Source organism: Tachyglossus aculeatus, chromosome 21, assembly GCF_015852505.1.
Source record: "Tachyglossus aculeatus isolate mTacAcu1 chromosome 21, mTacAcu1.pri, whole genome shotgun sequence".
Lineage (NCBI taxonomy): Eukaryota > Metazoa > Chordata > Mammalia > Monotremata > Tachyglossidae > Tachyglossus > Tachyglossus aculeatus.
In genome coordinates this window covers 55,265,460-55,291,245 of record NC_052086.1, presented here as the reverse complement: position 1 = coordinate 55,291,245, position 25,786 = coordinate 55,265,460, and the positions used below count along the sequence as shown (strand labels likewise).

Below are 25,786 nucleotides of genomic sequence, written 5' to 3'. Positions count from 1 at the left end.
AACAGACTGACTGAAAACACACAACAGTGGAATCTGGAGCAGTGATCCCTGTCATTTGCCAAATGAAGACAATAAAATTGTGAGGAGAAAATGTTATTTCTAAGGCTACAACAGGGACTGCAAGGAAGGACATTTATAAAAAGTGCTTAAACTGTTTGACAGTGCCCGTTTGCTTTCCAACTCCTCACCAGCACTGAAATTACTGTATAAACATTAAGAACCCTCTAGAACTGAAAGTGAATTCTGTCAAATCCCCTGGGCATACATTTCCAAGTCTACAAAGAAAGTTAAATCCTTAAATAACATTTCCCTCTAGGCAAACCCGTATTTTTTTAATAAACCAAACACCAGTTTTAAGGAGACAGAGAAAGAGCTTTCAAATAATAACCTGTACCCTCCCTTCGTTCTCAACAAAAACGCATCTTTGAAATCCTTTGCAGAAAGAAAAAAAAATGCTGCAGGAACACAGTAACATTCAAGCCATTTAAAACAAAAGGTAGATTATTTAATGCCTTATTGATGTTAATCTGAAGATAAATAAATCCACAACAGACTTTAAAATTTTAGATTTTTTTTTTTCCTTTCTCTGCAGAGGGAATAGTTTTGAAAGCTTATGGGCCTGATGATGACAAAACAAAATTTTAATTTCTTAATGTCCGGGTGAAACAAGTCACAGTCCTCTCTGCTTTCCTAAAACTTTCCAGTGGCCAATCCAGAAAGCGGTGGTTCTTTTTAGCTTTTGTTTTAAAGCACAAAATAACCAATAATGTTAGTTTCAAGAATAACTGGATGGTTTGCTTCCTGAATCATCTTCTTGTGACCCCATACTCTGTAAAAGGGAAAAGGAAGAGTTACTTTTTTTCTCCCCAACTAAAAGAATATAAGAAATAGCATTTACTAAGTCAGACCAATGATCCGTCCAGCCCGGCATTCTCTCCCTGACAGTCGCGGTAAGACACTGGAAGATTTGTCTCATGCGGCCTCAACATCAATCCTCATGTTACAGGGAACATCCTTTAACTTTCCCCCCTACATCTCTTGTTTCCCCACCCCAACACACGCGCAAAACACACACCCCTTCCTTGGATTATTTCTTTTCTGGTCCAAAGCATTTACATAAATGTCACTTTCTTTACAACTGGGATTCATTCTGTACACTCCAGAAATGAAAGCCTCCAGTCCCCTGCCAAATATTAACATCTAAAGAACTGACACAGTTCCCAAAGCTTGAATTATTTCGTTTCACACAGGACATGACAGCACAGAAGGGCGCTAATATTTCAAGTCAACGTCCTTATTTTTCATTGCAGCAATTGGCAGAGAAGGCAATACGGTTCCTCTTGTAGCAGAAAAACACAATGGTCTCCTAGCCGATAAATCAAAACACAAAGCAAATACCTTCTGCACAAACTGAGGATTCACTGTGATTTCTTGATCCATGGCTTTCAGCCGCTCATCAAGCTCTATACATTTCAGCATCTAAAATACATGAATATTTAATGTGATGAAAAGAAACATGGCTTAAATCAATCAAATTTTGCCTACTACCTAAAAGGCAATGGATTGCGGGTGGAGGGAGAGAGATAGGCTTAGGGCCCGCAGCTTCTTATTTGGATTTAAGCAGAAAGGAAAATGTGTAAATCAATCAAATATTGCCTACTGCCTAAAAGGCAATGGATTGTGGGTGGAGGGAGAGAGATAGGCTTAGGGCCCACAGCTTCTTCTTTGGATTTAAGCAGAAAGGAAAATGTGTAAATCAAATTTTGCCTACTATCAATCAATCAATCGTATTTATTGAGCGCTTACTGTGTGCAGAGCACTGTACTAAGCGCTTGGGAAGTACAAGTTGGCAACATATAGAGACGGTCCCTACCCAACAGTGGGCAATGGACTGTGGGTGGGGGGAGGGAAATAGGCTTAGGGCCCACAGCTTCTTATTTGGATTTAAGCAGAAAGGAAAATGTGTACCGCTCCATTCCCTCCTCCCCCCTCCACATAATTCAAGCCTATTTTTTAAATGGTATTTGTTAAGCACTTACGATGTACCAGGCACTGTACTAAGCGCTGGGGTGAGTACAAGATAATCAGGTTGTGATGCAGACCCTGTCCCCCGTGGGGATCCCAGTCTTAACTGAGGAAACTGAGTCACAGAGAAGTTAGGTGACTTGCCCTATGTTGCCAATATATGTTGCCAATTTGTACTTCCCAAGCGCTTAGTACAGTGCTCTGCACATAGTAAGCGCTCAATAAATACGATTGATTGATTGATTGGGGATTGTTTCCTTCCAATGCCTTTCAGAAAGCAACCACCACCCAGTCTGAAACGTCAGCAACTACGGGCGCTGTACCGATTTAAAGAGCTAAATTAACGTGTGGTTAATCCGGTCATTGAGGCCAGAAACCCTGACGACATTAGCATCACTGGGGCCGAAGCAAAGCAGAGAAAAAGGCGGCACAGAGGAAGCTGGAGTCAGGGAAGACTTCGGATATTTAGTTATCGATTTAAAAACATCATAATAACAACAATAATAAAAGTATTTGTTAAGGGCTTACTATGTGCCAAGCACTGTTCTATTGCTGGGGTAAATGCAGGGTAATCAGGTTGTCCCATGTGGGGCTCACAGTCTTAATCCCCGTTTCACGTATCAGGTAACTGAGGCACAGAGAAGTTAAGTGGCTTGCCCAAGGTCACACAGTAGACAAGTGGTGGAACCTACATCCTCTGACTCCCAAGCCCCCGCTCCTGCGACTAGGCCATGCTGCAACAGTGCAACCGCCATCAATCATCGGTGATATTTACTAGACTGTGAGCCCACTGTTGGGTAGGGACCGTCTCTATATGCTGACTTGTACTGCCCAAGCGCTTAGTACAGTTCTCTGCACAAAGTAGGCGCTCAATAAATACGATTGACTGATTGATTGAGCATTTACTATGTACGGAGAACTGTAATAAGCACTTGGGAGAGGCCATTCCAACAGAATTGGCAAACACACTGCCTGCCCACGGCACGTTTACAGTCTAAAATCCAGCGCGCACGCACTTACCTCCTGATCAATGTTATGAAGCATAGCCGGGTTGTTATATTTTTCAGGGTTATCATGGAAACTGACCATACCATCCTTCTGATTAATACTGGCAAAGATTTCACCATCTTCTATCTGGAAGAGGAATCACAGTTTATCCGAGAAAGCCTAATTCCGGAACGCGGGGCCCGACGGTCCCTGATGCAACTTCTACAAGAGGCAAGGGTTTTTGGAGAGGATTTTTCGCTTTGATTCGACATCTCCACCGGGTGGATTAACACTACACGCCAAAGCGGTGACTGCAGGGAGGTCCAGGCAGTTCTGGGTAACATTTGTGCAGCCACAGGCCCCTGGTACCTCCCTTGGAATCAGCCATCGATGTATCTGCTTGCTAGAAAGCAATTCGGGCTCCTCTAAGCACCAGCTTTTTACTGTTGCTGTCTGGGGTGTGAGGGGTGGGGGGGAGAGAAAGGCAGAGAGAGGGAGAGAGAGGGAGAGAGAAGGTGAGAAAGGGAAAGAGGGAGAGAGGGAAAGAGAGGGAGAGAGGGAAAGAGAGGGAGAGAGGGAAAGAGAGGGAAAGAGAGGGACAGAGAGGGAGAGAGAGGGAGAGAAAGGGAAAGAGAGGGAGAGAGGGAGAGGGAAAGATGGAAAGAGAGGGAGAGAGAGGGAGAGAGGGGGAGAGAGGGGGAGAGAGGGGGAGAGAGGGGGAGAGAGAGAGAGAGAGGGAAAGAGGGAAAGAGGGAGAGGGAGAGAGGGGGAGAGAGGGGGAGAGAGGGGGAGAGAGGGGGAGAGAGAGAGAGAGAGGGGGAGAGAGGGGGAGAGAGGGGGAGAGAGGGGGAGAGAGGGGGAGAGAGGGGGAGAGAGGGGGAGAGAGGGGGAGAGAGGGGGAGAGAGGGGGAGAGAGGGGGGGAGAGGGGGAGAGCCAGAAAGAGAGGAAGAGAGAGGGAGAGAAAGGGAAAGAGAGGGAAAGAGAGGGAAAGATGGAAAGAGAGGGAGAGAGGAGGAGAGAGGGGGAGAGAGGGGGAAAGAGAGGGACAGAGAGGGAAAGAGAGGGAGAGAAAGGGAGAGAGAGGGACGGAGGGAAAGAGAGGGAGAGAGGGAAAGAGAGGGAGAGAGGGAAGAGGGAAAGAGAGGGACAGAGAGGGAGAGAAAGGGAAAGAGAGGGAGAGAGGGAAAGAGAGGGAGAGCGGGAGATAGAGGGAGAGAGGGGGAGAGGGAGAGGGAGGGAGGGAGGGAGAGGGGGAGAGAGGGGGAGAGAGGGGGGAGAGAGGGGGAGAGAGGGGGAGAGAGGGGGAGAGAGGGGAAGAGAGGGGGAGAGAGGGGGAGAGAGGGGGGGAGAGGGGGGGAGAGGGGGGGAGAGGGGGGGAGAGAGGGGGAGAGAGGGGGAGAGAGGGGGAGAGAGGGGGAGAGAGGGGGAGAGAGGGGGGGAGAGAGGGGGAGAGAGGGGGAGAGAGGGGGAGAGAGGGGGAGAGAGGGGGAGAGACAGAGAGAAAATATCCCCTGAAGAATCCCCTGGAGTAGCTGACAGCCGAGTGGGTGTCAGAAAGGCACCTGAGCGCAAGATGACCCGGCCAAAATGCATGCCTGCATGAACTCAAAGAGCCTTCACCCATTCTCTGTAAATTCCTCTTTCACTGGATTGAAAATAAGGCGCTCTTCTTCGTGCTGCCAAGAGCCGGTGTGGATTTGGATTTATTTATTTTTTTTTTTTTACATCAAATGAACACTGGTTTTACCTCATGTTGACTTGTCTTTTCAACTAATCACACTAGCCAAGGCCTTGATGGTCAACGTGCTGCTAAGAGCCGATGTGGATTTGGATTTTTTTTTTTTTTACTTCAAATGAACACCGGTTTTACCCCATGTTGACTTGTCTTTTCGACTAATCACACTAGCCAAGGCCTTGATGGCCAGTTCTGACTTTCTTCTCGGAAAGCTTTAAATCCCAAAACATTTCTCCGAAGGTGCTACCAAGGTGACCTATTTCGCTCTGACATACCGAGGCTGTGGGGGGCAAAGTAGAAGCCTTTCTAGAAGGAAACCTGGAAGTGGGATATTTGAAGCTATCGTATTTAAATGTCAATCTCATTTGGGGGCTTTGTGAAATGAACTGGTGTTCCCTTGTCGGATTAATTTTAGCAGAATGACCACGGTGATTTTGGCACCCATTAAGTGCAGAGTCAAAACCAGGTATTGCTGCCAGAATATGATGTCTTATACGGCGATTTGGATAAAACACGGTGGAAGAACGGGGGACATCATTTCACAGCTGGAAGGCCTTCTAGAACTTACTTCAAGCTACATGACGGGATCGCCAAGCAACGCCTTTTCCGAAGTCCACCAGCGCTGCAAAAGGTACCGGTTATAACTATTTAAAAATGGGTTCCCCTGAGGTGCTAATGACCACTGGTAGCGGTCAGAAAAAGGGTCGGACACTGCAAAACGCATGAAACAAGGTTGAAAAAGCTTTAGTCTGCGTCCGTACCCCTTTCCGACCGAAAGACATCATATTCAGGAAACCGAGCACTTGCTTGCCCTCTATTAGGGAGGCTCACAGCAGCCTCAAACCTGATCCTGTTTTCTCTGGATACCTGAGAATTAGCTCAGACCTGGTCTTCCGGGTCCTTCCTTGAACGGGTGGGGGGAGAGAGAGTGGGGTCTCTTCCCATCGGGAAAACGTTGAGTGGTTCAGTTTTCATTCTACAAGTCTCCAAGCCCACCGGAGTTGGCTCCAGTTCTGCCGCTGAATGGCACCGGTCAGTGCTCGGGACCTGGGTTCTAGTCCCAGCGCTGCCACTTGTCTGCTCTGTGACCTGTGGCGGGTCACTTAACTTCTCTGTGCCTCGGTTACCTCATCTGTAAAGTGGGGATTAGGGCCATGAGCCCCACATGGGACAAGGGTTGTGTTCTGATTAGCTTCTCTACCCCAACGCTTGGTACGATACCTCCAGGGGTGCCAACAGCTGCTGAACGCCCCAGTCCCGAGGCTAAAACCATCGCAGGGACATCGGCTAATCAAGGGCGAGTCAAGGCACGCACGGCTGCCTTGACTCATCAGACTGTGTGCTCCTCAAGGATGTCAGCAAGTATCTGTGACTTCCAGAAAGCTGCTCCGTGCACAATTAGGTGCTCAGTACATGTTGCTGATGACCCAATTGGATTGGGGGAACCCAGGGTCATAGGAAGCTGAACAAGGCTTGCTTCACTGCTTTGAAGATCACTACAGTTTCGCCACTATAACAATCTAAAGAAACCCCGTAAGGAGCTCATCTTTATTCCACTGAACGTGTCTCAGTGACCGAGGGACGCCAAGGCCCCGCTTACCATGTGAAGGACGTATTTTTCTGCCTCCTGAGGTCCTGATAACTGCACACGACTCGCCATATCTTGTAATGACAGGGTTAAAAAAGTCTGAAATTCAAAAAGAGCACGTGGGCAAAATCGAAAACGACTCGTGCCGTCCTCTGCATCGCTGGTGATGCGACCTCAATTAGTTAAGATGTATCATTGAAAGGTGCGGCTTGTTTCTTGAATAAAAAACGCTATCATAGGCTTTTCTTTCGACCGGGGCGAAAAACAAAACGTAAATTTTATAAGTTCCATATTTTGAATTCCATGGCTCTCTTCCAAAGGCTGAAGACTGACATACTCCTTTAACAGAATTCCATCGGTACTCCAAATCACAACTTTTTTTTAAAACGTGCACATTTAGATCTTAGCATATTACAACTTCTACGGCCCACGTCTATTTTGTGGGCTATATCTACCCTTCTTAATTAAACACGCTAATATGGAGCCAAGAGTGAAACTTACATACTTTGAAGTAGCTGGTAGAAAAATATAAAACAGCTAAAATTACACTACTACGTCAAAAATGTAGTTTTCACAAGGTAGAAACTCATTCACTCGCAATCTGGCTTGCAACTCGACAACCCTGATCTAGATAGCAATTAGAAAGGGGGAGAAAAAAAAAATCTTACCTTTGTTAGCCTTTGGATATTCTTTTTATACAGAGATGACAAACACTGCTTAACCAGACCCATATTATTATCTCTGGTGAATGTTTCATTATGTTTGTTCACCAGATTTCGGAGTTCTGAAGGGTTATTAGTTGAATAAACTTGTGCTAATTCATGGTAAGCATTGCTAAGAGGCTGCAATTAGAAAGGACAAAAAAGAAAGAACAAAATACAGTGTACTGAATGCGTAAAGGACAGTTTACAAAGGAATCTGACCCTATATTACACAGTGTGCCTACATATACATTTAGTTCCATTTTAATTTGTCACGAGTGGCCGCATTCCCTCAATATTACTACCAGCCTACTATAAATTATTAGTGGCACCTAACAGACTACCTGGAGTCGCACTGTACCCCCATCTCATCTATCTCACTGCCGACCACTCGCCCGTGTCCTCCCTCCTCCTAACCGACAGAAATTACTCTCCCCATTTTCACAGCCTTAGTGACATCTCCTCCAAGAGGTCTTCCTGGACTAAGCCCTCTTTTACTTATATATATATATATATATATATTTGTACATATTATTGTACATATTTATTACTCTATTTATTTAATTATTTATTTTACTTGTGCATATCTATTCTATTTATTTTATTTTGTTAGTATATTTGGTTTTGTTCTCTGTCTCCCCCTTTTAGACTGTGAGCCCACTGTTGGGTAGGGACCGTCTCTATATGTTGCCAACTTGTCCTTCCCAAGCGCTTAGTACAGGCTCTGCACACTGTAAGTGCTCAATAAATACGATTGATTGATTGATTTTCTGCAACTCCATTCCACGTTGCCCTGGCTTGTTTCCTTTATTCATCCCCGCTCCCAGCCCCACCGCACTTACGTAAATATCCGTACTTGATTTATTTATATTAATGTCCGTCTCCCCCTCTAGACTGTAAGCTCACTGTGGGCAGGGAATGGGCCTACTATATCAATCAATCAATCAATCGTATTCCGTCTCCCCCCTCTAGACTGTAAGCTCACTGTGGGCAGGGAATGGGCCTATTATATCAATCAACCAATCAATCGTATTTATTGAGCGCTTACTGTGTGCAGAGCACTGGACTAAGTGCTTGGGAAGTACAAGTTGGCAACAGCTAGAGACGGTCCCTACCCAACAGTGGGCTCACAGTCTTAAAGGGGGAGACAGACAACAAAACCAAACATACTAACAAAATAAAATAAATAGACTAGATATGTACGAGTAAAATTAATAGAGTAATAAATACGTACAAACATATATACACACATACAGGTGCTGTGGGGAAGGGAAGGAGGTAAGATGAGGGGGATGGAGACGGGGATGAGGGGGAGAGGAAGGAAGGGGCTCAGTCTGGGAAGGCCTCTGCTGTACTCTCCCAAGCACTTAGTACAGTCCTCTGCACTCGGTAAGCGCTCAGTAAATACGACTGACTGGCAGTTTTCACTGGACCGTGCAGCCCACCGCAGGAGGGAGAACAGGGAAGAGAGCTGAGGACTAAACCTCGATTTTAGGATGAGAAAATCGGGATTGAGCATGAGAGAGGCCGACAGAGACCGTTGTTAGCCCTTCTGGCGCTGAGGTAGCCTTCACAGGGGCTCAGGAACCCCGACATCAGCTTATCGGCCAGGAGGGCCTTTCCGGGGCCGGGCCATTATCCCCACCTCACTGCGACCCGCTGAGTCTCATTAGCAGAGTCCCGGGACGTCTTCTAGACTGTGAGCCCCTAGGGACTGTCTCTATATGTTGCCCGCTTGTACTTCCCAGGCGCTTAGTACAGTGCTCTGCACACAGTAAGCGCTCAATAAATACGACTGATTGATTAAGAGGGGACCCCACTTGCAGAAGAGCGGCCAAACATACACGAGGATGCAATCCCACCATACAGATCTGTTACTGATGTTATTAGAGAAGCAGCGTGGCTCGGTGGAAAGAGCCCGGGCTCTGGAGGTCACGGGTTCAAATCCCGGCTCCGCCACTTGTCAGCTGGGTGGCTTTGGGCAAGTCTCTTCACGTCTCTGGGCCTCAGTTCCCTCATCTGGAAAATGGGGGTTAAGACTGCGAGCCCCCCGTGGGACAACCTCATCACCCTGTAACCTCCCCGGCGCTGAGAACTGTGCTTGGCACATAGTAAGCGCTTAATAAATGCTATTATTATTATTATTATTTACATCGGCTTACGTCGGTGCTTTTGAGAACCGACGGGTTGAGTTGAGGCGAGAGATGCTAGTGACATTCGCGCTGTTAAAATCATATGCCCTCTTGACTGAAAGCTCGTTATGGGCAGGGAACACGTCTACCAACTCTGCTGGGCTGTACTCTCCCTAGCACTTAGTGCAGTGCTCTGCACACACTAAGTGCTCAATAAATACCACTGATCGGTTTGTTGTTCTCCAAGAACAACGAAGCCCCCAGTTCCCCTGTTTGCCCTCCTTTCTGTGTTGCCCGTGAGCTTGGGTCTGTGCCCCTTAAACACTTTGATGTCCCCCCTAACCTCACAGCACTTAGGTACATATCAATCAATCAGTGGAATTGGGGCACTTATTGGATGCAGCGCACTATACTAAGTGTTTGGGAGAGTCTGATACAGAAGAGAAGCAGCGTGGCTCAGTGGGAAGAGTCCAGGCTTGGGAGTCCAGAGGTCGCGGGTTCTAAGAATAATAATAATAATAATAATGGCATTTATTAAGCGCTTACTATGTGCAGAGCACTGTTCTAAGCGCTGGGGAATTTACAAGGTGATCAGGTTGTCCCACGGGGGGCTCACAGTCTTCATCCCCATTTCACAAATGAGGGAACTGAGGCCCAGAGAAGTTAAGTGACTTGCCCAAAGTCACACAGTTGACAAGTGGTGGAGCCGGGATTTGAACCCATGACCTCTGGCTCCAAAGCCTGGGCTTCTTCCACTGAGCCACACTGCTTCTCTAATCCCAGCTCCGCCACTTAATAATAATAATGATGGTATTTGTTAAGCGCTTACTATGTGCAAAGCACTGTTCTAAGCACTGGGGGGATACAAGGTGATCAGGTTGTCCCACGGGGGGCTCGCAGTCTTAATCCCCATTTGACAGATGAGGTAGCTGAGGAACAGAGAAGTGAAGTGACTTGCCCGAAGTCACACAGCTGACAATTGGCGTAGCCGGGATTTGAACCCATGACCTCTGACTCCAAAGCGCGGGCTCTTCCCACTGAGCCATGCTGCTTGTCTGCTGTGCGACTTTGGGCAAGTCACTTTACTTCTCTGTTCCTCAGCTACCTCATCTGTCAAATGGGGATTAAGACTGTGACCCCCACGTGGGACAACCTGATTACCTTGTATGTTCCCCAGCACTTAGAACAGTGCTTGGCGCATAGTAAGCACTTAACAAATACCCCTTCTAGACTGTGAGCCCACTGTTGGGTAGGGACCGCCTCTATATGTTGCCAACTTGTACTTCCCAAGCGCTTAGTACAGTGCTCTGCACACAGTAAGCGCTCAATAAATACGACTGATTGATTGATCTAGTGCTACATTTTGACAGATGAGGAGAAATGCATTTTCTTAATGAGAAAAGAATAGCAAAATAAAGACTCACCTTAATAAATCTACCCACAATTTGTGAAGTGTACTTCGGTAGCTGTTGAACTTTGCCGAGTAATATCAAAGAAACTAGAATATATTTTTTATATGATTCCAACATAATATGACTGACTGCCATGGCCGGAGTCGTAATAGCCTGAATAAAACAAAAACGTTATAAGAACAGACTGATACGGGCTCGGCATCAGAAATAACCAGAAGCATCAAAAGCATCTTAATCACGATATAAAACTCAGTTTGAGAACCCATAACCAAAGGATCCGATCGTCACAAAAATCAGTCCAACACTTCTAAATCATATTTGACGGGGCTTTCGAAAAATAAGTGCATCATCATCATCATCATCATCAATCGTATTTATTGAGCGCTTACTATGTGCACAGCACTGTACTAAGCGCTTGGGAAGTACAAATTGGCAACATATAGAGACAGTCCCTACCCAACAGTGGGCTCACAGTCTAAAAGGGGGAGACAGAGAACAAAACCAAAGTGCACAATTCATACTTACTGAAATTGGATAAGCGTGTATGTCGATGCAGATGTGAGTGCATACATTCAATCGTTCAGTTGTATTTATTGAGCGCTTACTGTGTGCAGAGCACTGTCCTAAGTGCTTGGGAGAGTACGATACACAGATACAATCAACAGACACGTTCCCTGCCCACAGCAAGCTGACGTGAAGTAGCCTCAGGGTAAGAAACCATGACTGTTTTCTTCCCCTTTTAGACTGTGAGCCCACTGTTGGGTAGGGACCGTCTCTATATGTTGTCAACTTGTACTTCCCAAGCGCTTAGTCCAGTGCTCTGCACATAGTAAGCGCTCAATAAATACGATTGATTGATTGATTGATTGCCTCTACCAATGGGACCTATGAATGGCTGTCATCACCGCCCATCATCGTCGATGGCATTTATTGAGCGCTTTACTAAGAGAAGAGGGAGCAATGCCAACCAAGCAAACGGCGAGGCTCTGGGTTCTGCTGGCAGTCTTCATCATCAATCGTATTTATTGAGCGCTTACTATGTGCAGGGCACTGTACTAAGCGCTTGGGAAGTACAAATTGGCAACGTATAGAGACAGTCCCTACCCAACAGTGGGCTCCCAGTCTAAAAGGAGGAGACAGAGAACGAAACCAAACATACTAACAAAATAAAATAAATAGAATAGATATGTACAAATAAATTAAATAAATAAATAAATAGAGTGAAAAAATCTGTACAAACATATATACAGGTGCTGTGGGGAAGGGAGGGAGGTAAGATGGGGGGATGGAGAGGGGGGCGAGGGGGAGAGGAAGGAAGGGGCTCAGTCTGGGAAGGCCTCCTGGAGGAGGTCCAGTAAGGCAGTCGTCGTTAGACCTGATTTAATGTGAATGGCCCCGAGAGCATCACGTCAACACCATCCTGCGGCGCCAAGACCCTAACCATCAGAGATCCTACTTGCGAAATTAGTTAAGAAATAAACCAAGGCTAAGGAGCTTCAAGGCGAGGCAGACCCTACCAAGGGCTTTCCTGAACAACGGCCGTCCTCACCGCACCCCTGAAGAGTAGAAATAACTGCCTGCCAACAGAGACACGAAAGGAACCATAAAGAGATGGAAACAACACTTCCAATATCTCCTCAACCCACATTCCACCGCTCCAAGAATAGTTCATCGGCCAGTGGGTGAAGACACAGCTTTCACACCGACATTTTATGATGTCACCGGTGCCGTCTGAGCCAAGAAAGATGGTAACAACTAGCCGATCTGACGGCACCCTGGCTGAGATGTCCTGTTCAGGCCCCTGCACATCCTCTTCCTCAACTTACGGCATGCCGAGGAAATGCCACAACGTTCCCCAAAAAGCCACCATCGACATCTTCCGAACGAAAGGGAGGAGGACTAGAGAAGCAGAGTGGGCAAGTGGGCTGGGGAGCCACGGAACCCAGGTTCTGCTCCCAGGCTCTGCCACACGTCTGCGGTGTGACCTTGGGCAAGTCGCTTCCCTTCTCCGCGCCTCAGGTCCCGCAACTGTAAAATGGGGAATAAATCCTACTCGTTCATTCATTCATTCAATCGTATTTATTGAGGGCTTACTGTGTGCAGACCACTGGACTAAGTGCTTGGGAAGTCCAAGGTGGCTTGGTCCCCTTCTGTTCTCGATCTACACGCACTCCCTTGGTGACCTCATTCGCTCCCACGGCTTCAACTATCATCTCTACGCTGATGACACCCAGATCTCCATCTCTGCCCCTGCTCTCTCTCCCTCCCTCCAGGCTCGCATCTCCTCCTGCCTTCAGGACATCTCCATCTGGATGTCTGCCCGCCACCTAAAACTCAACATGTCCAAGACTGAACTCCTTGTCTTCCCTCCCAAACCTTACCCTCTCCCTGACTTTCCCATCTCTGTTGACGGCACTACCATCCTTCCCGTCTCACAAGCCCGCAACCTTGGTGTCATCCTCGACTCCACTCTCTCATTCACCCCTCACATCCAAGCTGTCACCAAAACCTGCCGGTCTCAGCTCCGCAACATTGCCAAGCTCCGCCCTTTCCTCTCCATCCATACCGCTACCCTGCTGGTTCAATCTCTCATCCTATCCCGTCTGGACTACTGCATCAGCCTCCTCTCTGATCTCCCATCCTCGTGTCTCTCCCCACTTCAATCCATACTTCAAGCTGCTGCCCGGATTGTCTTTGTCCAGAAACGCTCGGGGCATGTCACTCCCCTCCTCAAAAATCTCCAGTGGCTACCAATCAATCTGCGCATCAGGCAGAAACTCCTCACCCTGGGCTTCCAGGCTGTCCATCCATCCCCTCGCCCCCTCCTACCTCCCCTCCCTTCTCTCCTTCTCCAGCCCAGCCCGCACCCTCCGCTCCTCCGCTGCTAATCTCCTCACCGTGCCTCGTTCTCGCCTGTCCCGCCGTTGAACCCCGGCCCACGTCCTCCCCCGGGCCTGGAATGCCCTCCCTCTGCCCATCCGCCCAGCTCGCTCTCTTCCTCTCTTCAAGGCCCTACTGAGAGCTCACCTCCTCCAGGAGGCCTTCCCACACTGAGCCCCTTCCTTCCTCTCCCCCTCCTCCCCCCTCCATCCCCCCGTCCTACCTCCTTCCCTTCCCCACAGCACCTGTATATATGTATATATGTTTGTACATATTTATTACTCAATTTATTTTACTTGTACATATCTATTCTATTTATTTTATTTTGTTAGTATGTTTGGTTTTGTTCTCTGTCTCCCCCTTCTAGACTGTGAGCCCACTGTTGGGTAGGGACTGTCTCTATACGTTGCCAACTTGTACTTCCCAAGTGCTTAGTACAGTGTTCTGCACACAGTAAGCGCTCAATAAATATGATTGATTGATTGATTGTTGGGTAGGGACTGTCTCTACATGTTGCCAACTTATACTTCCCAAGCGCTTCGTCCAGTGCTGTGCACACAGTAAGCGCTCAATAAATACAATTGAATGAATGAATGAATGCCACTTAGGAGGCTCACAAAGTGCTACAATACTATGAAGCCCCAACTTTGGCATCCAACCTTCTGTCGCTATCCAATCCTACCACAGTGTCCCCATCTGATCTGAAGTGCCATCGAACTTCGATAACATCATCATCATCATCAGTCGTACTGAGCGCTTACTATGTGCAGAGCACTGTACTAAGCGCTTGGGAAGTACAAATTGGCAACATATAGAGACGGTCCCTACCCAACAGTGGGCTCACAGTCTAAAAGGGGGAGACAGAGAACTAAACCAAACACACTAACAAAATAAAATAGACTAGATATGCACAAGCAAAATAAATAAATAAATAGAGTAATAAATATGTACAAACATATATACAGGACATATATACATATGTATACATGTATATAACATATATACATATGTATACATGTATATAACATATATACATATGTATATATGTATATAACATATATACATGTTATATACATATAACATCAGTCCGACTGCACCGAGGTGATGCCTATTGCGGCCCGCTTTCGCTGAGCGAGACACACAAGGAGCAGTGTGGCTCAGGGGAAAGAGCCCGGGCTTTGGAGGCAGAGGTCATGGGTTCAAATCCCGGCTCCGCCGCTTGTCTGCTGTGTGGCTTTGGGCAAGTCACTTCACTGGGCCTCAGTTCCCTCATCTGGAAAATGGGGATTAAGACTGTGAGCCCACCATGGGACAACCTGATCACTTTGTAATAATAATAATAATAATAATAATAATAATAATAATGGCATTTGTTAAGCGCTTACTATGTGCAAAGCACTGTTCTAAGCGCTGGGGGATACAAGTTGATCAGGTTGTCCCGCGTGGGGCTCACAGTCATCCTCCCCATTTTACAGATGAGGTCACTGAGGCCCAGAGAAGTTAAGTGACTTGCCCAATGTCACACAGCAGACATGTGGCGGAGCCGGGATTCGAACCCATGCCCTCTGACTCCAAAGCCCGGGCTCTTTCCACTGAGCAAAACTGCTTCTGCTGTAACCTCCCCAGCACTTAGAACAGTGCTTTGCACATAGTAAGCGCTTAGTAAATGCCATCATCATCATCATCAAGGAGAATGGATGGGAGCCAAATACCTTCTCTGACCATTTTAGGTGAGCAGAAACGGCAAGACCCATCCAGGATTGTGGAAAGAGAGTGAAGCAAACGCTTAAATCACGTGCTTTGGCTATGGACGGCAGGGAGCCAGCCCAAGGGAGCACCCCAATATGAAACCGGGGTCACTCTCTTGGAAGAGATGCTTTAAGAAGATCACGGTACAGAGAAGGAAAAAGCTAAAGAAGCAGCATGGCACAGTGGATAAAGCACAGGCCTGGGAATTAGAAGGTCATGGGTTCTAATCCCAGCTCTGTCACGCCTGCTGTGTGACCTTGGGTAAGTCACTTCACTTCTCTGGGCCTCAGTCACCTCAGCGAAAAACGGGGATTGAAACTAGTAGCCCCAAGTGGGACAGGGAATGTGTCCATTGCAGTTTGCTTGTATCCACCCCAGTGCTTACTGTAGTGCTGGGCGAATAGTAAGTGCTTAACAAACGGAGGAGAAGCAGCGTGGCTCAGTGGAAAGAGCCCGGGCTTTGGAGTCAGAGGTCATGGGTTCAAATCCCGGCTCCGCCACTTGTCAGCTGTGTGACTTTGGGCAGGTCACTTCACTTCTCCGGGCCTCAGTTCCCTCATCTGTAAAATGGGGATGAGCCCCACGTGGGACAACCTGATTACCTTGTACCCGCCCAGCGCTTAGAACAGTGCTTTGCCTGTAGTAAGTGCTTAATAAATGCTATCATTATTATTATTATTATTAATTATAGCTACAGTACTTGTTAAGCGCTTGAACTACGTGCCAAACGCTGTTCTAAGCACTGGGTTAGAGGCAGGTTAATCAGGTCAGATGTAATCCCTGTGCCACACGGGACTCAGTCTCAGTAGGAAGGAGGAGGATTTAGTCCCCATTTTACAGATGCTGGAACTGAGGCACAGAGAAGTTAGGTGACATGCCCAAGGTCGCACAGCAGACACACGGCAGAAACGGGATTAGAAGCCAGGTTCTCAGCCTCCCAGGCTACGCTACAGATTCACTTCTAGACTGTGAGCCCGCTGTTGGGCAGGGACCGTCTCTAGATGCTGCCGACTTGGACTTCCCAAGCGCTTAGTCCAGTGCTCTGCACACGGTAAGCGCTCAATAAATACGATTGAATAAATGAATGAGTGAACAAATACCACAATTATTACTGCTACTATTAAAGAGGGACAGTTGCTGAGGTAGCAAAGACGACAAGGATGAGAGGGGCAATTTATGGACACTTGGTAACTAGGATAATGCAGGTCAGACATGAGCTTAATCAGTCAGTTACACACACTGAGAAAAAGCATGGACAGCTACATTAGAGGATACACATATTTCAATAATAATAATAATAATGACATTTATTAAGCGCTTACTATGTGCAAAGCACTATTCTAAGCATTAGGGAGGTTACAAGGTGATCAGGTTGTCCCACTTGGGGCTCACAGTCTTCATCCCCATTTTCCAGATGAGGGAACTGAGGCCCAGAGAAGTGAAGTGACTTGCCCAAAGTCACCCAGCTGGCAATTGGTGGAGCCAGGATTTGAACCCATGACCTCTGACTCCAAAGCCCGTGCTCGTTCCACTGAGCCACGCTGTATCAGTAATAATAGTAATAATAATGATGGCATTTGTTCAGCGCTAAGTGCAAAGCACTGTTCTAAGCGCTGGGGAGGATACCAGGTGATCAGGTTGTCCCACGTGGGGCTCACAGTATCGTTCCCCATTTTACAGACGAGGGAACTGAGGCACAGAGAAGTGAAGTGACTTGCCCAAAGTCACACAGCTGACAAGTGGTGAAGCCAGGATTTGAACCCATGACCTCTGACTCCCGAGCCCAGTCTCATTCCACTGAGCCACGCTGCAGTAGACTGAAAGCTTGCTATGGGCAGGGACCCCATCTGTCAACTGTTGTATCATACTTTGCCATGCACTTAGTATAGTGAGCATTCAATTAATCAATAATAATAATAATAATAATAATGACGTATTAAGCGCTTACTATGTGCAAAGCACTGTTCTAAGCATTGGGGAGGTTACAAGGTGATCAGGTTGTCCCACTTGGGGCTCACAGTCTTCATCCCCATTTGACAGATGAGGTAACTGAGGCCCAGAGAAGTTATTGGGCAAGTCACTTCACTTCTCTGGGCCGCTCAGTTCCCTCATCTGGAAAATGGGGATTAAGACTCTGAGCCCACCATGGGACAACCTGATCACTTTGTAACCTCCCCAGCACTTAGAACAGTGCTTTGCACATAGTAAGCACTCAATTAATCAAAGGTGATTGATTAACATCACCTTTGCAGTTACAATGAGAGTGTAAGCTTACTCATTCACCCACAAAAATTCTCTGTCTCCCCCTTTTAGACTGTGAGCCCACTATTGGGTAGGGACCGTCTCTATATGTTGCCAATCTGTACTTCCCAAGCGCTTAGTACAGTGCTCTGCACACAGTAAGCGCTCAATAAATACGATTGATGATGATGAAGAGGATCAAATGCCTAAATCTGACCGGCTGAAAGTAAGCCAGGATTTGTCAAAATGAACATGAACATGAAGACTAATAGTCACTGCCACAAAGTCATCTTGAATACTACACCCACCTAAAATTGTCAAAAGACAGGTGCCACCGAAGCTGTCCTAACCTTCCACCAAAATGGATTCACACAGTTAAAACTTCTTCTTGAGCTCTAGCACCCTTAGTAAAACCTCCCGAACCTAACCTGTTCAGGAAATCCCACAACACATTAGATGCATTTAAATAACAAGACCTATAAAGACGGGATGAGGTCAGAGAAGCTCCAGTTTCAATCAATCAATCGTATTTATTGAGCGCTTACTGTGTGCAGAGCACTGGACTAGGCGCTTGGGAAGTACAAGTTGGCAACATATAAAGACGGTCCCTACCCAACAGTGGGCTTGTCTGCTAAACGGTTTATGGCCTTAAGCGCGCCGACACTCAAAATTGGAATGAAAACCCATCATACTGAAAAGGACCAAAAAATACAATAAATCCAACCATTCACTTTTTCAATCATGAAAAATGTGGTTGCTTCAGAAACAGGCTTCGACAATACAATTCCAAAAGTCAATCTGCCAAAAATCAAAGTTCTGGGAACACTAGCGTGTGGCCCCATTCATCCGGCGCTTAGTACAGTGCTTAGAACAGTGCTCATATCATAACATATATGTTTGTACATATTTGTTACTCTATTTATTTTACTTGTACATATCTATTCTATTTATTTTATTAGTATGTTTGGTTTTGTTCTCTGTCTCCCCCTTTTAGACTGTGAGCCCACTGTTGGGTAGGGACTGTCTCTATATGTTGCCAACTTGTACTTCCCAAGCGCTTAGAACAGTGCTCTGCACACAGTAAGCGCTCAATAAATACGATTGATGATGATAGTAAGCGCTTAATAAATGCCATTATTATTATTATCATTATTACAGTGCCTGGCACAGAGTAAGTGCATAAATACCGTAATTATTGTGTTCTTCTTCTAAGGAGGTAAAAAGTGACCCTCACTACGACTGTTACCTTGGAGGAAATAATTACCTGCTCATAAAAGTAGAGTGCTCTTTCAAAGTTCTTTAGCCCAGTGTAGATCATCCCACCATAGTAGTAATAACATAAAAAGTGCTTTGCATCATAGGCCCCGTTTTCCTTACAGATGTCCATCATATCCACATCCAGATATGGGAGAGCAGGCTTAAAGCATTTGGCCAGCAAACAGAGCTACAAGCAAATCAAACCAAAGCGTTATAAGTACATGGTTTAAATCACTGGGTTAAAACAGAAAACTCACGGTGTAGACATTAAAAAAAAGATTCAAGCGTACCCTGATTTAAGAAGCTAAACGTAACGCACGTCTTGGTCCAAAAAGGAGAGGCACGAAATTAGCCGCTAAAGAAAAACGTTTGAGTTTTCCCTTTAAAGACGGTGGGATCAGGAGGCTAGCCGGTTGAGCTGCTACAATTCAGAAGCAGCATGATGTAGTGGGATGGAGCACGGGCCTGGCAATCAGAGGACATGGGTTCTAATCCCAGCTCCGCTGCTTGTCTGCTGCGAGACCTTAGGCAAGTCCCAAAACTTCGCCGTGTCTCAGTTATCTCCTCTGTAAAATGGGGATTAAGACTGTGAGCCCCTCGTGGGCCAGGAACTGTGTACGACCTGATTAGATTGTATCTGCCCCAGAGTACAGTGCTTGGCACACAGCAAGCGCTTAATAAATGCCATCATCATTATTATTATTATTAATATCATTAAAAAAAAACTCAGAAAAGGCGGCAACTGGCACCTTAATTGAGTTTTAAAGTTGAGCAGCTGGTCATTTGCTAAAACTTGCTAGTTTCTACTCTGAAAACCCATCTGGCTCACAGCCGAAAGAGTGGATGCCTTCCTTCTAAAGGAGGTGCATCGGTGGAAATTAGAGTCTTAGTAACTAGCACGGAAGTATTGAGAAGGGTTTCTCCGGTCCTACTGTTAAAAAACGGAGAATCAGAGTTATTCGAACACTGCATATTTACCCAATTGTGCAGTTTCTAAAAAGCTACACGTGCCGTGTGGGGGGATGTACTCCACGTGTCTAAGCCCTTCTCTCGGTCCTACGTGTATTGTACATTTTCTGGGAGTCTGATCAATTATATTCGGTCGTTAGCACGTTTTTTATTACTCGATACAAACAGCTCCCTAATAAAAAAAAGCATCACTATCTGCTACGACAGTACCCAACCCTTTTACCCACCACACAACCGAAATACAAGTGAAATGCCCGCATCTCGCAGTCTTTAAATTGGCTTCATAAATCAACAGCCCCACTGCCTCTTACCTGGCAGAGATCTGCATGTATTGAGGTCAGCTGGTTTGTGTTCATCTGCATCTTGTCTATGGCTTGTCTGAGAATGCCAATTCCTCGCAGGGGCTGTCGGAAATGACATCTCTTTCAGATAAGTTCTCATAGATGGCAGCACATTGGATCTTAGGTTGTCACTTACAAATAAAAAATAACACTAATTGATAGGTTCCTTTAAATAACAATTAATCTGAGTTCGGGAAAACTGCTCTCTCTCCCAAACAGAAGGCCTCAATTTACCCATTACTCGATTCAACTCTTTTGACAATCTTGTGCTCTTGGTTTCGGACCACTGAAATCGCTTCTACGAAGCGGCAGAATAGTTCCAGGTTTCAAAAGCCGTGGGAACTCTTCAAAAGCCTGCCGTTTATACTTATAAAAATAGAAATTGCAGGGCAGACAGGGCCTAGAAGGGAGTTTGGACTCTCTCCCCCTGCCCAGAGAGGACGTTCTTTGGAGAGGGGGCACGTAGACCAGGCACAAGAATCCATACTACCCTGGAAGACCACGGGACTATGGCGAAATAGGATTTCTGGCCAGGGCTTGAACTGCCTCCAGGCAGAGAAAAGACTATTTCACCAATCTCTCCGACTCGACAGGTGGGAGGAAAATCCCAGTCCCCTCCCCGTCAGCCACTCCCAAATCATCACCCACTCGTTCCCTCTTCCAAATCAACACCCACATGAGTGTATACCTACGGACACACACTTACAAACTATCGATATACAGATTACTCCCTCCCACACATACAAATTCATCTGAGACTGTGAGCCCACTGTTGGGTAGGGACTGTCTCTATATGTTGCCAATTTGTCCTTCCCAAGCGCTTAGTACAGTGCTCTGCACACAGTAAGCGCTCAATAAATACGATTGATGATGATGATGACCTTCCCACTCAAGTCTCTTCTCTCCCTCTCACTCCCACTCAAGACTCTCCTCTCTCTCACAAACACACACACTTCTAGAAAGAACATACACCAACACGCACTCAAATAAAAAACACAGAGACAAATATGCTTGCACACAGCTGTCACTTTCTGTCTCCTTTTTCTCTCTCTTCCTAATCTTCAATGATTTGTATTGGCAATTATTAGTTTAAAAAGATCCTTGCACCTCACGCCATTTTCACACAACAAAGACTAATTCAGTTAAAGTAGTAGTGTTAATACTGTTCGTTACGAGCTAACTGGGTGCTGAGCACTATACTAAGCACTGGGAAAGAATGGGAAGCGGACACCCGGACCCAAGGTGGGGCTCACAAACTAAAAGGAAATTAAATTGCTAAGATGATAAAATTCCCGAAAGGGGAGCTGACTTTTTCTTTGGTTAGTCTAATTAAAAACAAGAGCCCGTCTAAATCAGTTTTCGATATTTCAGATCTCATATGTATGTTTGTACATATTTATTACTCTATTTATTTATTTATTTTGCTTGTGCATATCTATTCTATTTATTTTATTTTGTTAGTATGTTTGGTTTTGTTCTCTGTCTCCCCCTTTTAGACTGTGAGCCCACTGTTGGGTAGGGACCGTCTCTATATGTTGCCAACTTGTACTTCCCAAGCGCTTAGTACAGTGCTCTGCACGCTGTAAGTGCTCAATAAATACGATTGATTGATTGATTGATTAATTAAAAACAATAGCCCATCTAAATTAGTTTCCAGTATTTCACATCTCATGGGATGAGATTACAACCAACATCACGTGTCATGAACATAAACGGTTATTTATTATTATCAATCGTATTGATTGAGCGCTTACTGTGTGCAGAGCACTGTACTAAGCGCTTGGGAAGTCCAAGTTGGCAACATATAGAGACAGTCCCTACCCAACGGTGGGCTCACAGTCTAGAAGCACTAGACTAGACCAGTAGCACTGTTGTACTACGCATCATTAGCGTTCCACTTCAATGACCCACACTCTCCTAGCACGATTGATTTTGTGAATATTTTTCTTATAAAATCATGCGTTGTTTAGCAGGTTTTATTCTCAAGCTCGCTCAATCACTTTTAAAATCTACAAGTCCGTTAACTTTTAAAGCACGTTAAGAGCAGACAGACAGGCAGCCAGGGGAAAGGGCAAGGGAGAAAAATCAGGAGACACAAGTCCTGTTCCTGTTCCTACCTGCGAAACACTGGGTAAATCAGCCAACCTCTCTGTTCCACTTCCATAAACAATCATCATCATCATCATCAATCGTATTTACTGAGCGCTTACTGTGTGCAGAGCACTGTACTAAGCGCTTGGGAAGTACAAATTGGCAACATACAGAGACGGTCCCTACCCAACAGTGGGCTCACAGTCTAAATGCCATCATCATTATTAAATGCCATCGTTATTATTCTAATTACGGAATGAATGAATGGACAAACACCATCAGCATTATTATTATGATGGAATGAATGAATGAACAAATGCCACCACCATTATCATTGTTAAATGCCATCATTATTATTATGGAATGAATGAACACCCCCATCATCATCATCATCATCATCAATCGTATTTATTGAGCGCTTACTGTGTGCAGAGCACTGGACTAAGCGCTTGGGAAGTACAAATTGGCAACATAAACAATAAACAATAACTTTCCTATTCTCACAGGCTATGTGAAGCTAGGGGAAATGCTCTATAAAGCACTTAAAGCTGCTCAGAAGGAAGTACAGCACAAATATAAGAAGGTGATATTATTAGTTCTACTCTTGAATTTAATCGAGTTAGTTGTGGGTTGTTTTTTTTAAAAAATAATCTAACATGAAACTTCGAACTAAATAGTAATCTCTTACCTGTTTTCTTTCCACAAGAGCGTTTGTTAACTGGTGACAAAGGCCAGCAACTAGGTAATAATAATAAACAGGTAAACATTCCAAAAGAAGACAGTAAATGTAATAAAAACCCCACATGAAATCCCAAATTCATATTTAGCTTACAGGTGTCTGTTGCATATCTGATGTGTTCCCCATTACAAGTGCTGATAAAAAGCTGAACCTGTGAGAATAACGTTTCAAAGTCAGGGACGCTGGGCATAGAAAACTTCACGAACCTAGAGGAAAGAGACAAAAGCAATAATAATTACTTTTACTACTCCTGTGAAGAGACCTAGAAAAGATGCATTTGCAAGGGCAATCTATACTAAAAGTAGGCCCCTAAAACACATTTTAAAACTACTTTGAGCTTTCAAAAGTCCTATACACTAAGACGCATTCCTGGCTCCGTAAGGTACCTGATATGCACTGAACAAATCAATCGTATTTATTGGGCGCTTACTGTGTGCAGAGCACTGTACTAAGCGCCTGGGAAGTACAAGTCGGCAACACAGAGACAGTCCCTACCCAACAGCGGGCTCACATGTAGAAAAATGAGTCGAGCTACGTGTACAGCACCGTGACTGCTTTAAATAACAAAATTTCAAAACAACGCAACCACTAAATACGACCAAATATCAAGGCCATCCACTCACGGTCAACATGGGATTTTGCCAATCGGATTGAAGAAATGGTTTTAGGTACTCGGCGCATTTTGGGGGGGACAGCTCATTGTAAAAACTGGGTTGGTACAACTTACGGTACAACTTACTTCTGAAGATGCTAGGACCCGAAAACCTGCATCATTAAATTTATTCAGCGGTACTTACTGAGCGCCTACTGTGTACTAGGCATTTAGGAGAATACAACAAAAGTAAAAAGCCGTAATGCCGGCCTTGAGGATTCTACCATCTAACGGGGATGACTGGAAGGCATACGCAGTGCTTGCTCAGTAGGAGGAGGGAAAATATCATGATAATAACAATTATAGCACTTGTTAAGCGCTTACTATGTGCCAAGCACTGCTCTAAGCACTGGGGTAGATACAAGGTAATCAGGTTAGACCCAGTCCCTGTCCCACATGGGGCTCACACTTTGAGTCCCCATTTTACAGACGAGATAACAAGCACAGAGAAGTTAAGTGTCTGCTGTGTGACCTTGGGCAAGTCACTTAACTTCTTGGAAGCCTCAGTTCCCTCATCTGTAAAATGGGGATGATGACTGTGAGCCCCCCGTGAGACAACCTGATCAGCTTGTATCCCCCCATCATCATCATCAATCATATTTATTGAGCGCTTACTATGTGCAGAGCACTGTACTAAGCGCTCACAGCGCTTAGAACAGAACTTTGCACATAGTAAGCGCTTAACAAATGCCATTATTATTATTATTATTAAGTGACTTGCCCAAGGTCACACGGTAGCCAAGTGGTGGAGCCGGGATTAGGCCCTTGCTCCATTCATATATGCATATATATGTATATATGTTTGTACATATCTGTTACTCATTTATTTATTTATTTTACTTGTCCATATCTATTCTATTTATTTTATTTTGTTAGTATGTTTGGTTTTGTTCTCTGTCTCCCCCTTTTAGACTGTGAGCCCACTGTTGGGTAGGGACCGTCTCTATATGTTGCCAACTTGGACTTCCCAAGCGCTTAGTACAGTGCTCTGCACACAGTAAGCGCTCAATAAATACGATTGACGACGATGATTCACCAAGCCACGCTGCTTCTCAACTGGTAAAACTTCTCAACCGCTAGGCTCAACTGATGAAAGCGACGATATGAAAAAGTGAATATGTGCCATATACACACTGATATATATACAAATGCTACGGGGGGGGGGGGGGGGTCGTCGCAATGACGAGACTAACAGTGGTGGAAATTAGTTGGGAGGGCCCAAGGAGACGAGCTTTGAGGACGTCTTTGAAGCACGGGATGGCAGATCTGAAGGGGAATTCCAGGCAGGCGTGAACGCTGGACAGGAGAGCCAACGTGAGATGCCGATTAAGACAGCTAGCATGGGAGGGATGAAGAGAGAGAGGTTTAAATCTATTTTAATAATGGCATTTATTAAGCGCTTACTAGGTGCAAAGCACTGTTGTAAGCGCTGGGGAGGTTACAAGGTGATCAGGTCGTCCCACGGGGGGCTCAGTCTTAACCCCCATTTTCCAGATAAGGTAACTGAGGCCCAGTGAAGTGACTTGCCCAAAGTCACCCCGCTGACAATTGGCGGAACCGGGATTTGAACTCATGACCTCTGACTCCAAAGCCCGGGCTCTTTCCACTGTGCCACGCTGCTTCTCCATTCTAACTACTGCCGCTTACGTAATGTTAACTGCCCGTAACGATAACACGGACTCTTCCACTACCAACATTTTTAATCCACGGCTCCTCCTCCCCTTGACGATTCTAACATTTTCTTCACAGTCTGTCCACCTCAAGTGATGGAATTCCCAGACTACGTGCGACTATTGGCTCAGTGGAAAGAGCCCGGGCTTTGGAGTCAGAGGTCACGGGTTCGAATGCCGACTCCACCACAAGCCTGCTGTGTGACCTTGGGCAAGTCACTTAACTTCTCTGAGCCTCAGTTACCTCGTCTGTAAAAATGGGGATTAAGACTGTGAGCCCCACGTGGGACAACTTGATCACATTGTATCCCCCCCCCCCGCGCTTAGAACAGTGCTTTGCACATAGTAAGCGCTTGACAAATGCCATCATTATTATTATTATTGCTCTGCACACAGTAAGCGCTCAATAAATACGACGGAATAAATACGATTGAATACTATTGCCACGTTACAGGGTCATTCGCTATCCTGTCATCAGCAGCGCTGCTGTTGTAGATATAGCACAGTTCCGGAAACCGGGAGAGCTAATAATAATTATTGTTGATAATATTAATATAATATTAATATTAATAATATTATAATTAATAATAATTATATTGCTAATATAATATAATAA

The 25,786-nt window shown here is 45.6% G+C and overlaps 1 protein-coding gene across 2 annotated transcripts in view; it reads right to left on the bottom strand.

Annotated features, from left to right (window-relative positions):
* Positions 1 to 554: 554 nt before the first annotated feature.
* Positions 555 to 25,786, bottom strand: part of COPS3 (COP9 signalosome subunit 3) — a 40,543-nt gene continuing 15,311 nt past the window's right edge. Inside the window, exons 3-12 of one of the 2 annotated variants that reach the window (XM_038763782.1) lie at positions 22,942 to 23,054; positions 22,798 to 22,847; positions 19,989 to 20,081; positions 18,716 to 18,895; positions 10,594 to 10,734; positions 7,005 to 7,178; positions 6,349 to 6,435; positions 3,046 to 3,159; positions 1,399 to 1,479; positions 555 to 829 (exon numbers count right to left, since the gene is read on the bottom strand). In XM_038763782.1, the coding sequence (XP_038619710.1) occupies positions 776 to 829; positions 1,399 to 1,479; positions 3,046 to 3,159; positions 6,349 to 6,435; positions 7,005 to 7,178; positions 10,594 to 10,734; positions 18,716 to 18,895; positions 19,989 to 20,081; positions 22,798 to 22,847; positions 22,942 to 23,054 (1,087 nt within the window). In that variant the 3' untranslated portion in view covers positions 555 to 775. Of the gene's footprint in view, positions 830 to 1,398; positions 1,480 to 3,045; positions 3,160 to 5,316; positions 5,371 to 6,348; positions 6,436 to 7,004; positions 7,179 to 10,593; positions 10,735 to 18,715; positions 18,896 to 19,988; positions 20,082 to 22,797; positions 22,848 to 22,941; positions 23,055 to 25,786 lie in introns of those variants that run through there. The other variant, XM_038763784.1, reaches the window with a different exon arrangement.